The sequence below is a fragment of the Aphelocoma coerulescens genome, chromosome 1, assembly GCF_041296385.1.
Source record: "Aphelocoma coerulescens isolate FSJ_1873_10779 chromosome 1, UR_Acoe_1.0, whole genome shotgun sequence".
Classification (NCBI taxonomy): domain Eukaryota; kingdom Metazoa; phylum Chordata; class Aves; order Passeriformes; family Corvidae; genus Aphelocoma; species Aphelocoma coerulescens.
In genome coordinates this window covers 74,588,405-74,606,152 of record NC_091013.1, presented here as the reverse complement: position 1 = coordinate 74,606,152, position 17,748 = coordinate 74,588,405, and the positions used below count along the sequence as shown (strand labels likewise).

At 35.8% G+C, this 17,748-nt stretch overlaps 1 protein-coding gene across 10 annotated transcripts in view; it reads left to right on the top strand.

The window, feature by feature from the left end:
• The window catches only part of NUP58 (nucleoporin 58), a 35,867-nt gene that overhangs the window by 14,917 nt on the left and 3,202 nt on the right, over positions 1-17,748 (top strand). For 2 of the 10 annotated variants that reach the window (XM_069013284.1, XM_069013277.1), the window contains exons 11-15: positions 181-299; positions 2,408-2,490; positions 5,443-5,644; positions 11,441-11,539; positions 14,326-14,421. In XM_069013284.1, the coding sequence (XP_068869385.1) occupies positions 181-299; positions 2,408-2,490; positions 5,443-5,644; positions 11,441-11,539; positions 14,326-14,421 (599 nt within the window). The other 8 variants (XM_069013300.1, XM_069013291.1, XM_069013317.1 and 5 more) reach the window with 7 other exon arrangements.

Sequence of the window (17,748 nt, the reverse complement as noted above, 5' to 3'; positions counted from 1 at the left end):
GTCTTAGACATCAGAAATAGTCTTCACACTTGTTCTGGTTGTAGAATGACATCAGGAATGTCATACAACCTAACTTTGACGTTAACTGAATGAAAATTGGCAGCTAATAGAGATTAGGTAAAAAAATTCAGACAAATTAGTAAAGTTTAATCATACAATTTCACTGTATTACTCATCTAGCTACTTCAGAATCCTGGTTGAACAGTTCGAAGTACAGCTGCAGCAGTACAGGCAACAAATAGAAGAACTGGAAAACCATCTTGCTACTCAAGCAAATAATTCACACATAACTCCGCAAGGTAAATGTTTCAGTTCTAATCTTTTGTACTTTAAGAATTTAGCAAACTTATACCTATAATGAAAACTGAGTTATTAATCTCTCTTCTCTTTTGTTATTGTTGGGTTTTCTCATTTAATGTACTGAACAAATTAGTGTTCAGATAAATTCTGCAGTTATTCAGTGTAAAGATTTGGAATGAAAGGTTCTATCCATAAGGGTTCTTGAGCTATTTAAGATGGATCAATTTCCCGAGTTGTGATTTTTAAGCCTGGTTTGCTTTTGACACCCACATCTCCTTCCCTTCAGCCTCTAGCTGATGTCTGGCACTTCTGTCTTGCACTGGGCTTTCTGGCCAGACAAATATGGGTGCCTGCTCTGTCAGCACCAGATCAAAATGAGAACTCGTCTGTAGTTTGGAGCCTGTTAGTATTGCCTTCAGCTCTGACCAACTGAGAAAATTTGGTCTTGTTTGCTGCCACATCATTCAATCTTGAGAAAATCTCTCTGGTCAAAGAATGCTGACCTCTGGACAATAGTCTTCTGGTTTGTTCCTATTCCTGTGGTTATAGAGAGTTTTATCTTTTGGGCCATTTTAGGTACGGGTCCTGCAATAAGCAGTGATTTTAAGTGCTTGTCTTTTTCTGCTAAATCGTACTCAAACATCTTGCCATCACAGGATGGTGCACAGACTTTGGACGTTGTATGTCAAAAAGCAAGAGGACTGTCTAGACCTAGCTTCCATAATAAAAGATCTGCTGAATCTTGAGGGTCCTCTATCTTTATGTGACCTTCTTGTCCATCAAGAGTATGAGAAGGATGCCTTTACAGATTTTTTGTAAGGTTTTCAGCAGTTTCTGCTATAATGGAAAGATTCCTTGCTTGTGTAAGCAAGGCTCAATCTGTTGTGCCAGTATGAGCATATTGTCAGCAATGATCTAATGATCTAGTCAACACTCCATTGCATGTGTAGCCTTTTATCATTCAGAAAAGCTTCCTTTGCCATGCAGGTTTCCATGACTCAATTCGTCTTGAAAATTTTGAAATACCTAGTAGTCAGTATCAATAAATTGCCTCCAAACTATTTGGATACTTGTGTCCAGTCTTCCTAGATACTACTGCCTCCACAACCCTGTGGGTTGGCATGAGATTGATTCTACAGCTTTTCTGTTTTACAAGGGTCAAATTCCCCTATGGAAATGCAAGCATTTTCAGTTCGAGAATCATTGCTAGACCTATGCATCTTCAAGAACTTGATAGCTACTATATGCATTTCAGTGTGTGTGTGTATATAGATATATATTTGCATTCAGACTGTGTGCATCGTTCAGAGCAAATACAGAAGCTGATCTTGTCACAATGAAAGACCCACTTCAGCACTTTTCTGTCCTCCACTTTGATACATTGTTTCAGTGCTTCTATGCGAAGAGCTTTTTTTTTTTTTTTTTTTTTTTTTTAGCAGATGACTCATTCTGCCAAAACCTTTGAAATTTTCCCTTTGGTACTAAGGTTTTGCCTTAGTGTTGGGTCAATGCCCTGAAAATACTTTTATATCTGTGTGGGAAATAGAATATCCTAAATATAAGATTTGTAGGCAAGAAGCTCCCTGTTGTGTTTCTCTGATTATGATATGCTTGTGGGTAGAGCCAGATATAGAGATCCTGTGATGCTTGTTAATTATGTCTTTAAAATGTAAATAAAGCTTCCATTCTACTGCTATCTTTGACCAAAAATCAACTGAACACTTACCTATGCTTTAAGTCAGAAAGAGTGGAAAATACACACAAATGCAAGCAAATCTGATTTAACTGTATCTAGGTAAAAGCCAATGAGGTAAAAAATGTTCCTATGTAACTAGGTAAAATTAGTTTAAATACTACTTTTTGCCTTTGCTAAATAGTAGAATCATAGGAAATGCTCTTTACCATGTATATAAAAATAAATCTGAGAAAACAGTACCTTTCGAAATAAAGTTTGAAGCCCTGTCAAAAAGTAGTCCTTGGATGATTTTTGGATTTTTTGTGTTTTGTGTGCTGTATGGGCTTTGGGTGAACTTCTTACTTTGGTATAAACACTAAATCTGATGATGATGAGATTGTCACTTACCAGTGTTTTATATGCCTCTTACAGATTTGTCTATGGCTATGCAGAAAATCTATCAAACATTTGTAGCTTTAGCTGCACAACTTCAGTCAATACATGAAAATGTAAAGGTATGTTGCTTTGATGTGTTCCTGTGTATTTCCTGTATGACTGTAGAGTCATTTTTTGAAACTATGTCTTCAGATTGTCTTTTTGTTGGGTTGTTTTTTTTTTGTCCTTCTAATTATATTGACTGCTTTTAAAAATTTTCAAACTGTCCTGGAAAAGTGCTTTGATTAAAAAAGTAGCTTTTGTTCAACTGAAGTTGCATTTAAAGTATTTACTAATAGGTATGACAGCAACTGACCACAGTCATTTGAGTTACAAAATGTTTTTCATCTAACTCTTTTCCTTCTAATTGATGATCAGTTCTTAAAATGTCTGGTTTTGAGCTCATGCTTGTGTATTTTGATTTTTGCCCAATGACCTTTTGATCTCAAGCAAAGATGATCTAAATCTGCTCTTGCTCAAATAGGTAACAGGAGAAAAAAAAAGTGAGTTTCCATATGTAAGATTTTTCAGCCTATCAAAGAATGTTGGTTTAAGTTGTGTTCCGTCTATTTTATTGTTTTTAAATCTGGTTTTCATGGTAAGTCGTATTTGTAGAAGGAAAAAGAAAAGATTATGTATCAAAGCTTATGTATCCAAGGTCCTAATTAGGCCTGTTTTTTCCATCACAGACTATGGCTCATTCCATTTCCATACAGTTCTGGATATGTTGACAAAATGTCACTGTCCTGCAATACATGATTTTTCAGAATCCTTCTTGGCTACAAAAAACCAAACCAAAACAAACCAACTTGAAGAGTACAAGTGTTTGAAATTGTTTCTGCTGAGTGACTTACTTAATGGAAATAGCTCTTAAATCTTCTGCTTCCTTCTCTAAGCTTCTTCTGTACAGCATTACTAGTTCTCTAAACATCTGAAACTTTTTACTTTTTCTGACTAGAGCTCAGGAATACTGAGGATCTTGTATGATCTTGATTCCTTGCATTGCATTGCTTCTGTCAGCATAGATACTCACTGGTTTACAAATACCTGCCATCAGATATTTGTGCTGCTCTTAGTTAATTCAGTTTTGCTGCCAGGTATGGAATATATCGGCTCCTCCATATTTTCAGCAGAATTACCCAAAAAGTATCCCAAATGTCTTCAGGCCTCGTGGCTTCTGAGATCTGAGTGTAGCCTGAATTTATGCAGTGGTCTTTGTGATGATGATGTTTTTGTTGTTCTTAAGTATGAACAGCTGGATTAGTATGCAGGTATAAGCAATGGTATCTTCAGTACCTTGTCAGTGTGACTGAATAGGAAAGACTTTCTTTGGTTTAGCGTAGAATTCTATTGCCTGAAATTAAGGGGGTGGTTTGAGGATTTTTCTTCTAGGAAATTTTTTTGATATTTAATCTAGTGGGTGCACGTGGATGCTGATATTTTTGGAAGGCATTTTATAAATAAAGCTTCAAAAAACAGAAAGATGAATGTACTGCTCAAGTGAATCTGTCATTATAACCATCTGTTTTAGTTTATCAGCTACAAGATGCTAGAAGAGGAGAGCACTTTTGAAACTGTGGTCTCTGCCTTATCAGATGGATGTGATTGGTTTGTGAAAGGCAGAGCTGTGATCACAGTTAATTTCTTTTCCTGAAGTAGGCTTTCTGGTTTCCACATACACTTTGATTCAGTGGTTTGAAGTTGTAAAAAAGAAAAATTTTGGCCTTAAAGATCTTTGTACTGTAACTGGGGTTAGTTGCTGAATATATTTATATCTTGTATGAACATAGAGCTGCATTCTGTACCTCAGGTCAGGGAAAAGTGAAAATTTGCTTGGGTGCAATTGGAGTAGGTAACGTCATTAAATCATTCAGTGTAGTTTAGCCTTAAGAATTGCTCTACGAGATCAAATGCCATTTGTCAACTCTTAGGGCAGTCAGTGTTGGCACTGTGTTAAATCCCATCAGAATTCTACAAATGTCTTTTCTCTCCAAAGACAGCACTTCTGATGTGATAATGAGGTCATTCTTTGTGTGTTTCTTTCTGTTGCTGATAGATTTGGGATTATAGCTGTTCAAATCCCAAGTCAGAATTTTTGGACTGTAAACTTCTCTTTGAGGAAACAAGCATATATTTAGCCAGGAACACAGGACATAGTATGCCTTCCATAAACTGAAAACTGTTGTCCTTTAATAAATCTATTGCATTTAAAGATTTTCTGTTATAAGATGGAAATAATTCTCTCAGTTATCTAGTTAAATCTATTTATTCTTTTTTTGTTATGCAGGGTATCTGTAGTTTCCTCATCTGTGACAGAAATTGCTCATGATGAACAAGCCAAGCTGGGCTGTTGCCACAGAAGGTGGTGGAGTTTTGAGGGTGGAAAGGGCAGGGGCAAGGGAAGGTGGGACACAACACAGCAGATTTGTTACCCTAAGGCAGAATGATCTGTTGCATTTGGACTGTGTTACGTTGCTAATGAAATGCATCAGAAACAAGAGTGAGTTCTAAAATTCTGGTAGCTTCTTTAGCTTTGTGGTAAGAAGAAATGCAAGAGTGAAAGGAAGGAAAGAAACACAGGTGAAGGTGATAGGGGGAGCAAAAGGAGACTCCATGGAGAAAGGATAACACTTAGGAAAAGTGATAAGCTAGTAATGTGGCTTTATTTTGCCTCTTGAATCAGCTAAGTACAGTGATACAAATTGAATTGTGGTGATTTGCACCAACATTGAAAGACTTAGGTTAACATACTGAATGGTATCAGTTACGCTAACAGCTTTGCAGAATTTAAGTGTGGAACGTGTTCTGGCTGTAGCTGTTGCAAACCAGTTCTTTCTAGCTCATAGCCTGCCAAGGTTTTTTGGGTTTTGGAGGGAGCTTCTAGTTTGTTTTGGTGGTGGTGTTTGTTGGTTTGGTTTTTTGTGGGATTTTTTGTTCTTTTAGGAAATGTTATTTATAACTTCTTTCCTTATTAAGTTAAAGGTTCATGTCCAATACATGGAACTAAAATGGCTTCCTCACATCCCCTTCAGATGCTCAAAGACCAATACCTTGGCTACAGGAAAAGCTTTCTGGGAGATGCCATGGATGTGTTTGAGGCAAGACGAACAGAAGCTAAGAAGTGGCAAAGCGCGCCACGTGTTACCACTGGACCGACCCCTTTCAGCAACATACCAAATGCAGCAGCCGTTGCAATGGCTGCAACACTTACTCAGCAGCAACAGCCTGCTACAGGTCTGAGTGCATTCAAGTTATAGATTATTAGTGTTACAACAATAGTAAATTCGTGTAATATTTTCCATGAAGTCTTCCTTTGTGTTAGACTAAAAATCTGAACGTTGTGATGAGCGAAGTTACTGATACATAGCCAATAGAAAAATGCAGGGTAGACTTAGCAATAATTATACAACAGATACTTAATCTTGTGAATTTACTTGTATTAGTGATATTTACTGTATTGTTCTAACTTACCCCTCGGAATGTGAGTCTTCACTCTTAAGTAACATCTCTGAATACATGTAGTATAGTCTCTTTCCAGAAATTGTATCATTGCAGTAAATTATTTTAAATTGGAGAGAATACCTAAATGCATAGTATCTTTTCCTTATGTAAAATTAATAATTCATTTTTATATAGCACTTTGGAACTGTAAAATGAAAAATGCTGTAGAACAGGAAGGATAGTGAAGCAAACCTCTGTAGAGTAGGAAGTTAGATGCCTGGCTTATTTTGTAGCCAACTCCTTTGTCAGTATGACAGAGCAGTTTTTGCTGGCCATTCTGCTATTGTGCATCATTAATAGAGAAAGTAGAGTGGGTCAGTGGTTCTGCCTAGGCGTGTGAGTAAGAAGACCAAAATGCATGACCCACTCCTACTAAAGAATGGATACATATGGCAAAGGAAATAACTTAAGGCACCTTAATTGACATTGTTATACTAAGCAACCCTCTCTGAGAGGGATTTCAGAATACGGACAACTGAATTTATGTAATCACTGAACAGAAATAAGGTCAATTCCATTTAATTTTACTTGAATCCCTGTTTATGGATATATATCTATGTCAGCAAATTATGAAAAGTATAGGTAGCTTCATTCTACCTTTAATTTTCTAAAATGTTATTTATGTAGGTGTACTGAAAATCATAGTAGTGCTTTCTTTGGTGTTGTAACAGCAGTGATATTTTGAATGATGTAATTAGAGAGATGCAGCAACCACCTTAAGTTTGACACATTATTAGACTGTTGTTGCCTTTTCATAAGAGAAATACAATGTGCTTCCAGCCCTTGCCCTTCTAAACAGCAGGGAGATGGGTTTAAATTACAAGTATGCCAAACTACTTTGAACAGAACAAAACCCAAAATCTTTATTAAATACTTCTTTTTGGAATTTCAGTCATAGACCACAGTCTTTCTGTTGCTGCTGTGTTAATCCATGGAAATTTTGTTGAAGTGGCATCTTGAAAAGAGTTTGGTTTTAAACAGAAAACATGAGTTAATGTAATGTCATGCTTTAGTGGTTTTAATACATATTGTTGCACACTGCTTGTGCAGCCTAATGTTGCCAGAGTAATTTACTCTTCATCTTTTTCTTTTTCTTACATTTGTTTTTTTTAAAGACTCTCCATGGTCATTACAGGATTAGTTGTTTATGGAAATCATACACTTGGGTAGTCACATTTAAAGTCATTCCTGCATTTTCATGAATTGAGGTGAGGGATTTGAAGTTCCTGAACTTCCTAGTCCAGATTCAAGGGAACTGCTAATAACTTCAATAAACTTACACCACTTATGGCATGACTTTGTGAATACTCTCTTAGTAATAGGAATGAAGAGAGGAGGGGGGAAAAAAGCCCAAAACAAAAGGCAGAATTAGCCTGTACCAACACGACTGAGGTAATGTGACTCTATACTATAACATAGTGAAAGGAACAAATGGGAATTTGTGAAGGTTGGTTTGGGGTTTGTCTCTTTTTTCATGGTTGTTTTGACAGAGTATTTCAAACCCCAAAAATGTGTCAGCTCCAAGAGTGATGCAGATAGAACAAAGCCATTAACTTATATCAAACATGCCAACAGAAGTAGGCATCAATCTTTTTACTGCTTATTCAGTTGTAATACTTTTGCCCTCTGTGCAACTCACTTGAGGAGCTGAAGAAGTAGAAATAGATAGATGTTCTGAGTGGCACTTCAAGAATACCTGAAACTCTTCAGGGTTAGATGAACAAAAAAAGGTACTTTGAGTTCCCTCTAGATCAAAACTACAGTTAGTCAGGCCTAAACTATTTCAAAGATATCTTGAAGTCTTAAAGGCTTGTTAGATGGGAACATTTCATAGCTTTCCTAAATTACTGGTTTCAGTGCTTGACTTTTTCCTAGTTTCAGATTAAGGCTGCCACTTGTTTTGGAAAAGGAGAAGAGTATGTTTTTTCAGTTTTGCAGGAATCTTTAAGGACTGCCTCCTCTTCATTTTGTTGTTTGAGTTTTCTGATGACCATTTGCTGTAGTAGAACTGCAAATGCTGCATGTTCTAGATTTGTATTATGTTGTTATGAATTGGAAATACTATCTGCTAGAAGCTGAAAGTGCACATATTTCTTTGCAAGATCTAGATCCTGAAAGGTGGGATAGATGAGGGTTGGTAAAAGGTTCTGAGAAAAAAAGGATATGAAAAGAGGTACATGTAAAGGGAGGGGTAAGGAAATGTCTGTGTACTACCTGATCTGCTGTTGCTGTTTTTGAAGATGAGAATAAAACAAGAGAATTAATCTGGCCTTTAAAGTTTTTGATGAAAAATGTAATATATAATATTCTAGTATTGGATCAGGATGCTTAGTCTCTTTTTAAAAGTGTTCAATGTTTACAAGGTTAAGTATTTCATAAGATTAACTTAGTTACTGTTCTTTCTCTGAAAAAGATAATTTATTTTACATTTATTTTTAGAAGCCAAAAGTTTAGTAGCTACATCTAAGATGTGGGATCAGGGAATGTTTCCCCAGTTCCTGGGTGTAGATGTGCACCCTGTGTTCTCTCTGTATGCCAAGACATTTCTGGCTTCTATTGAAATAAAGCCAGTGACTCGTGGCCGTATGGAGGAAAGGGAGCAAAAATGCACTCCACTGCTCACCTGGGATGGATAATCAGGACTGTGGTGTGCACGTTAAAGCACAATTTTTGTGCGGTTTTTTGAAGCTAGAATTACTGAAATTATGCTTAAGTTTTGTCTGTACACACCCTTTCTCCCTAGTTTGGCACTTTGATTCTGAGCACAGCTTTATTGGTAGCAGCGAGGCTGGTCATGCCTTTCTGTAGTAGCAGCTAGAGTTTTAAACACTGCCTCACCTGCACCCTCCCTGAGCAATCTTGAGCAGCATGGAAGTTAAAGTGGTGGTGACTAATCTATTATGATTAATGGGATTACAGTAAAATATTTCAAAGGAAATGAAAGCCTAGTGCAGTGAGACCTGTAAATGCACGAGGCTGCAACTGATCTTTTTTGGGTAAGGCTAAATTCCTAAAAAAATGCTTTTCTTTGAGCTCACCTTTTCTCCTCTATAAAGAACCCCCCAACAACTCACTCTCTCCTTAACTGGTGAAGTACAAAGTTAGTCAAAGCATTATGACTTGATTCAGTATGAGATTGAAGTTGTAAAGGGAAAGGATACTGAAATCTTTATAGCACTTAAAATTTTTATTGTGTGGTTTGATATTGACCTTGGTTAAAATTAACCAGTGTATTACTTTGTCAGAATCAGATCTAAATTGTGACGCTAAATTTGCTCACTGTTTGGAGCAGCTGTGATTTAAAAAATTGTAGAACATCAATAGGAAATCTGTCTGACCTGTCTGGGCTCTCTGTAATGGGTCCTGTTCATTAAACTGAAGTGCTCTACAGGGCAAATACATCAAGTTTTAAAATGTTAAAGTAGTTGTTATAAAGAATTTGTCTCATACCTGTAATAGCCAGAAGTGCCATTTTTTTCTTGCTGATACTCTAGGCATCAGAGTCTTACTAGTTTTTTGCTATTGAAGATGTTTACTTACAGGAACTATAAGCAGTGATGATACCTTCAGAACATTATGGTACAAAATCAAAAAATATCATATGCTGTTGCTCAATAAAAAGTTTGATAGTCTAAGGCATAAGATCCTGTTTTATATTATCTGAGGTGTTTTAGTATCATGTTTTATACTGGCGCTAAAAAAAGCATATTGCATTTGGTAAAAAGCTTGGCCTGGAGGACTGTAGTGTTTTGTTTATAAGGTCTTCCACTAACAGTGCCTCCTACTGAGATAGAAACCTGTGTACTTGAGAAGGAACTGGATATGTGGTTTTGGGTTCTTTTAGTTTATTAGCTTATTGACTTGTGTAGGGGGTTTTGGTTTTTTATTGTCAATCTTTTTTCTTATTTTTAAAGAGCTGCTAGGTAGATGTATCAGTATTTAAACTGGATGTAAACAACTTTAGTTTGAAATTTGTTGAAATTTGTAATTGTGACATCTGATATACTTTTTTTTAAGTGGAAGAAATAGCTTGGGTTTCCCAATTATTCCCTGCTAAGCAGAGACTGAAGGCTAACAACTTTAGTTGCCCTTAAAATTTAGTTTTAACACTACTTGGAGTATACAGATGTCATTCAGCTTGGATCACAAGAATTTTGTGTTCCTAGTGAAAGATGTTAATTTTCAATATACAGTGCCTTTCACTTGATTCAAAATGATTTTCCATTTAAATCTTCAAATACTGGAATGATTTTAAGAGCTTCAAATACTCACATTTTAAAACTCTATATAAATATTAATAATGGGAAATTTTGAATGAAAATAGCCCAGATGTGATAATGGTTTAGGAAAAAGGCCAAAATCATCTGAGCTTTATAGTAATATTTAAATAAATCATCACTTTCACAGATATAGGATGTCAAGTATGTTCAAAGATGGAGAAGGCCATCTTGAGCAGAGGTGTAGATGTCTGTGGATTAAGAGTTTGGCACTGTATTTTATCTTTAATGGTTACACTGCTATAATAGTGCACTGAAAACTGTTGGAAAAAGACAGGAATAGAGTATGGTACTGTGAAAACTGTCAAAATATATTAATTATTTATCAGAATTAATTATTTTAAAATGTGTTAGTAATGGGCTAGCAAGTTGATTCTTTATTCCCCATGGTTAAGGTAAAAAAAAAAGGAACTGAGACTGTAAATTTCATCTTGGCAGACTGAAATTGTTTTTTGGCAGTCCTGCATCTTAATGTGAATATGCAGGGGGAGTACTGTCAGCTTTTTTAAATTATGGAACAAACTCTGAAATTTTGAATGTATCTAATTCATTAAGGTACACGGAACTGTGCCTTCTGTAAATGGTTATTTAAACAGGTGGTTTGACTAGTTTACCTTATTGAATGGTGTTATGTAGCAGAGCTTAACAGAACTCAGTTATCACTTGTGTGGAAAAAAATGAATTGTCATGTTACTGTGTAATTGACTTGCTTAAAAATGAACAATAAATTTAATAAAATAAAGTCATTGTCTTGTTTTTTATCTTAATGTTCTGTTTAAATTTGGATGGAATACTTGAGTAGTTTTGAAGAATCATTTATTAAATTAACTTTAGGTAATACAGTTTTAGGTACATTAGTGTCAGTTCTTACGTTTTTAATTTGAAAGTGTTCCCTTATTCTGATTCCATTAATATACAGGTGGCAAAATGTTGTTACCTATGAGTTCTCTCAAGGTTTTGATTAACGTTTTAAAGTTTAAGGTGAGACTGGTTAACTTTTAAAAATACTAAATTACGGTTTTATGTTATTAATTTTGGTTAGTTTCACCTTACTACAATCAATATTTTCATAGATTTTTGCCAATGTAGAGGCAGACAGTTAAGTGAGAAATTTTGAGGTAAAATCTGGGGTCTTAATGGGATTTGTTGAAAGCAATGATGTTCACATTATCAGATACTTGAATAAGTAAATAAAGGACCTCTTTACTATGAAAAGAGTAAGGCAAGTTTGTTCTCATTTTTTTTGTACCAGGGCCACAGCCATCTCTGGGAGTTAGTTTTGGAACGCCATTCGGTTCAGGTATTGGCACTGGCTTGCAATCAAGTGGCTTAGGTTCTTCAAGCCTTGGAGGTACACTTTAACTTTTCTAATCTTTCATTGAATTATTATACCGCACAGCTGAATCTCTTGCAAACCTTTAACTCCACTAAGAGGATGATCTGTTTCAGGGAAAACCTTACAATTTGGCAGGTCTGTGCTTTCCAGGCTTCTTCCTGCCTTGCAGAAGGAATTGCTAGGACTAAGCCATTGTAGTGAAACCCCAAGATGAACAGGATGAGGTAATCACATAGAAGTTGTGCTCTAAAAGCTAGGGAAAGACATCAGGTACTTCCATTCGGAACTAAACTTGACTGAATTTTACGTGTATGAAAGTTGGGCACCTGAGACATTAGATCATGCCGTAGGTAATCCACAGAAGTTTTTCACCTTTTAACTATAGGGACCCATTTCTGCTTGTATTAAGAATAACTGTTATAAAGTTACTGCTATTCTGGAATCCTGTTTGCTGAAATCTGTTTGCTTTAGCAGTCACTCTGTGCCTCAGTGCTGAGGTGGAAAAAAAAATCTCTCCCCAGGCTGAAAAAACAACATGTGAAAGTGAGGGAAAAATACTTACGAAAATGTTAATAGTGCTGGTGGGGAATATGTTCCAGGAGGACACATGACTGTGAAAGACCTTTTCTTTTAAGTGTAGTGTGTTCTCAGTACTAGAACTACAGATAGCATTTAAGTGGTTAGTAGAATCTAATCGACATATAAATTTCCTGTCTGTATAGGTTGGCGTTCCTGCAGACACTAATGTCTTCTGAAGCTTTTAGAAGATCTGCAAAGAAAATTGTTACCTCTGCTGAGCACAAACATAATGTGGTTTTTCTTGTTACATCCTCCCTTCTCTGCAGCCTCAGTCCACATTCCTACATTTTACCTATGAGCTGAACATATGAGTCAGTGTTGTAATGCATTTAAAATAATTAAATGTCCCTCAGTATTGGGAAGGTGATGTAACTTGAACATTACATGAGTTTTACCTTAAATAATCATCTTGAAATTACCTTTAAATCTACCAATGTCCCTTCTCATCAGATTTTAAGCTTTTTCAGGTGAAAGAAAATCTGTATATCTAAAAAAGAAAAAAAGTGAAAATAATGGGCTAAAAGGAAATTACTTTGGAATTACCACTTTTTCCTCGCCGTGTTTTAAATGCCTTAAAAAAAACCCATAAAATTCTTCAATTTCTGCTGAAAAGGTTGTAGACTAAAGATTGTTCACCAGTCTTACCAAGTAAATAAATGCTAAGTAAACTGCTTCTAGTTTTGGCCGAAAAACCTGACTTCTCTTACCTATATTCTCTTTTTTTTTCCTAGCTGTCTACTTAGGAAGGTATTTGCTTGCATTATTAATTTGCAAAATGTCTTTTAAAAAATTCATAAGAGTATCAGATGGAAGCAAGTGTAGAAGAATAAATACATACCTGCAAAATAGCCTGTAGGTGTGTTCTTGGAAACAAATTAGCAGATTGATTACTTAAGTTTGTTTGGGTTTTTTTAATCTTAGGGATTTGGGTTTTTGAACAGGGTAAATTCTAGTGTATGCTCTGGAAGTACCATTTTAATTGGGGAAATTTGCTCTTTCTTTGATTAATGGTCTGTGTACTTTGTCAGTGATAAACAGAGGCTTTTGCATTTAAGTGCATATATTATTAGCATAGATCCTATGCTTTGCTAAATATTTACAGAAACCTTGCCTGATCATTGGTTATGAATTTCAGCCTGGATAGGGCAAAAGATTGTATCATTTAAACAAACTGTCTTACACTGAAATGATACTTGCCATTATCTACCCTTAATACCCCTTTGATTTAAAATTTTCAGGAAACTAGAGAACACTGCTTCAGATAATGTGTTCAGTCCTTACTGGTTTTAAAATCTCAAACATATTTCTGTAAAGGAGTGCTAACGGCTCAGTTTGCAGTAAATAAAAGGATTTTTCCTGACACTTGAAACTTAAGATGGGAGCATGATTTCCTCAAATACAAATACTGTTCTCTTTGAAAATCCAAGATAGGTGAAATCAGAATATACAGTTTTTTTACAGTTCCTATTGTCTGGCCTCTATTTCAAGCTGCAAATATCAACTTTCTTTTCCTTCTAAGTGACCTCATATTAATAGCACAATTTGAAACATTAACAAATTTATATTACAAAATTATGAATGTCAATTACAAAATCAACAGCATTAAATTTTATCACAGCTGTATGTCTATGGCTGCCCTTTTATGATGATTTTTCACATTAAATATTGTGAAATTTGTTTCTATTCTCTATTTAACCTATTCTGTAGTTTCCTAGATAAAGCTGATCCCGAATAAACTGGAAGGGGAACGGCTCTAAAATAAGCTAAGTGTAAACTGAAGAAAATGCTTACTCTGTTTTAAGCATATTTTTTTTTCTAGAGTTATAGATGAAGACTGTGTCTTTCTGTAATAAAAATCACTTATCTGAAATTTCTTAGTTTTAGCTCATTTTGTTACCATTTCCTGCCAATTTAACAGCAATTCAGTTGAAGTTTCTTAAACCCTGATAGTTTACAATGCCTGTTTTTATAACTTCTCCTTTACTCAGTTTTGGATTTTGAAGGTAGTATTTTTCTCAATGCTTTCCAGTTTGCACTGTTTTCTTAACACTATGCTATGTCGAGAATAAAATACTCTTCAGGCAATAATCTTAGGAATATTTGTTTACCAAATAATGCTTAGAATTATGTTTGGGTTTAGAATACTCAGCTAAAACCTATGTGTCTTTAATTGCTGTGTCTGTAATTTTTTTTGTTGTATGTCTTTACTATTATTCTACTAGGATTTGGAAGTAGCTCTGCCTTTGGAAGTAGTGCCACAGGAGCATCATCATTTGGGTTTGGAACTACAAGTAAACCATCAGGAAGTCTAAGTGCAGGTTGGTTTGTTTCTTTTGAATTCATGGCATCTCTATTTACCTTTTAAATAGGAATAATAGTTTGCTAAGCTATACCGATCAAAGCTTCTATAGTCTGTTTTACAATCTTTTTTCAGTGGCACATTGAAGGAGGATCATGTCTCAAGAAAAATATTTGTTCAACTGCTATTAAAAGAAAACAGAATTTTGCTGGTATTTACTAGGAAGCACTATGATTTTTGTTCTGGATTCTCCTTGGTTAGTGATGAGTTGTTAGGCCTGTAAAGTACTTTAAGCTTTGTATTATAAGGTTGGAAATAGCTCACTAAGCTGGCTGTGTAACATTCATGAATGTTAACAGCCTAGTAAGTTCTTGATGGAGCTCTTTACAGTATCTGGTGTCCAAGCATCAACCTTTTTACGTAGTTCCTAATATAAGAAACAACTGGAAAACTTAACACTGCTTAAGGTTTTATCTTGCAGCTTATTGTTCCTAAGCCTATATTAAATTAGTTTATAAATAACATTGCAGCGTTTCAAGCTGCTGAACTACAAAGTTAAAAATTTAGTTTCAATATATTAAATAGAATTAGAAAACTACTTGTATGGCTCAGTTCTCCGTCACTACGGGTATCAAGCCAAAGTAAATAGCAAGTCTGTCTTAGCTGTGGTGGTGATGTGCAGAGGCAATGTAGGTACTATTTCCCTCAAACCAGGCTTTGTCATGGAGCCAGTGCTGTCAGTCTCTCTTTTGCAAGTGAGAAGGTTGCACCAAATAAAACAAAGATTTTCAATTATCTCAAGAGTCTCAGCTACAGAAAGTGGTTACCAGGAATAAAAACAGTTGAAATGTAATTTCTGTCATTTTGTGCTTAGAAAATCAAGTGGTCATGAAATCCTTATCTAGACTGGGATTATGGAATACAAACCACTATTAAAAATTTGGTAGAATTAGAAGCACACTAACTTTTACGTTTTATATCCAAAAAATTGTCACCTAGAGTCCGGATTGCATACGATCTTTAATTTTGTTGAGGGTGTATAAATGGGTTTGAATGATATCTGGGGCTAGCCAGGTTATATATACTTTTTTTAATCTATTGTGTCCTCTTTCTTAGATATCATTTATAGGATTCTGAAAGCATATACTGGTTTATTACTGTGTAATAGTTGCATCTTATTTCTGAATCTGGGCTCTGGAATTCACTGTTGCTGCTTGGGTTTAGATATGAGCACTTAAGTATTTTCCTAGACTAATGTGTATGGGAACACTAGTTAAGTGTGTGTTCCAACACACACTGTTCCAGGCTGCTTAGGCTGCCCCAGGTTTCCTCCACAGGTTTTCCATTGGTTTGATCTTATCTTAGAATTAAAATTAAAGATCCCCAAATTGGTTCTGTCAAGTGTTTAATTTTTATGAGTTAGATTTAATTGCTTTAAAAGATGTGAAAATGTTTCTAGTGGTATTACTGGTCTTCTCAGTTTCAAGTTGTGTGTTTGAGGAGAAAATTGAGTCCTCTGATAGTCCTTGAGCATCTTGTAATAGTAAATTTGGGTTGGTCCAGGAATGGTCATTGCATTCATCAGTAGATGAAAAGCAGAGCAGCTTCAGTCTTCTGGCAGTTCCTTTAGTGCACACAGATGTGAGATGGAAGTGTGTCAGGCTTCCCTCTGAAACACAGAGACATTGTGGAAAGCTGACTCCAAAAAAAGTCCCATTTAATTCCTACTCTTATTCATTTAATGGCAACCAGAAAGGCTGATGTGAGTGGGCTGTTGTAAAGGGCATTAAGACTCTTAAAGTAACAGGAAAAGGGAAAAATCACCATTGAATTTCCCTAACAATTTAATAAAACATTAAGAGGAGGGGGAGTGTATAAATGCAATTTTTGTGAAAGCATGCTAAATATACTTTAAAGATCTGAGTTGAAAATTCTTGTTGGAGACTCATTTTTATTGAAGAATTTCAGCCTCAGTAAATAAGATAAGAGATAATCAAGTGGGATCATGACTGGATGCACTCATGCTGCTGAAAAACAGACCTTAATATAATCCATGAGCAACTTTTAGATAGAGAGGCTAAGAAATCAGTCAGAGCTGTTCTTGAAATACTTTTTGACCTAGAGCACCCATTGTGGTACGTCAGATGAAAGCAGGAAGAGGTTGCCACGTGATCAACTGCTGTTTCTTCCTGTAGTATTAAAACTACCAAAAATATACTGTCATGGGGAGTTGTGTACTCATCTTTGGCTTACTGACAGAAGCAGAGATGCACAAGCCCAGTGAATAGTGTGATCATAACACCCTTCAGGGAGATGTGAAGGCTGTGTCCTCGAAGGGCAGGTTGTCATTTACTTCCTGAAAATCACTGTTTGCACATAAATAATTCTGATATCAGCAAGGACATTGTTGATCACATTGTACCTATGGTTTGAGACTTTGTGAGTCTTCCCTCTAAACTGAGCTATTCTGTGACTGATTATTTTTCTTTCAACAGGAATAAGACTCAATGTGTACCCTGTTCAAGTTTTTTATCTTGAAAATTTTTCGTTTGAGTGTTCAGCTTTAGGGTTTGGTTTACTTCTAACAAAACTTGGTACCTTGGCCTTGTTATGCTGCCATGACAGGAGAAAATAATTTAGATGAATTTCACATCTGCTTTTCTATACTTTTATGGCTGCCCTTAATGTCACTTCTAACAGCTATTATTTTCCAAGCTGTATCTAAATTAACAATTCTCAGTCTTCTATCACATAGTTTATGCATCTCTTACTGTAATATTACTCAAATAAAGCATAGACTGCCTTCTCTGCATGCTTGAAAATAATCCCTGCCTCTGGAAGCAGCAAGGTGGAGGTAATTTATGGGCACTGTGCTCTTGCCTGCTGCACTCCTGACATGATACGTCGCACGCAGCTTTATTATGAATGGCATTCATGATGTTTTCTATGGGAAGCAATGCTTGCCTGTTACCTCACATACCTGAAGTAAAAAGATAACTTTTTTCATTCATGAGACTCCCTGATACATCTTGGCTGGGATTCAGAGTTATCAGGGAAATGGAAGAACACCTGCATGTGTTTTCACCCCTTACATCCTAGGATGAGAGACAAATTAACCCACAAAATTTCGACAAGACCCAAATGAACACTATCAGTCACTATCATCAGTCACACTCTAGATGTGCACAGCCATTACACTGACAACGAGTCCCATGCAGACCACTGCATACCAGAGGACTGAGAGTTACCGGAATGTTAATAATGAATTTTTTTGACAATATGATGTGTGTAACCCAAGTCCAGACATTGCAGGAAGAAGAGTTTCATGTTATGTTTTGAGGTAGTT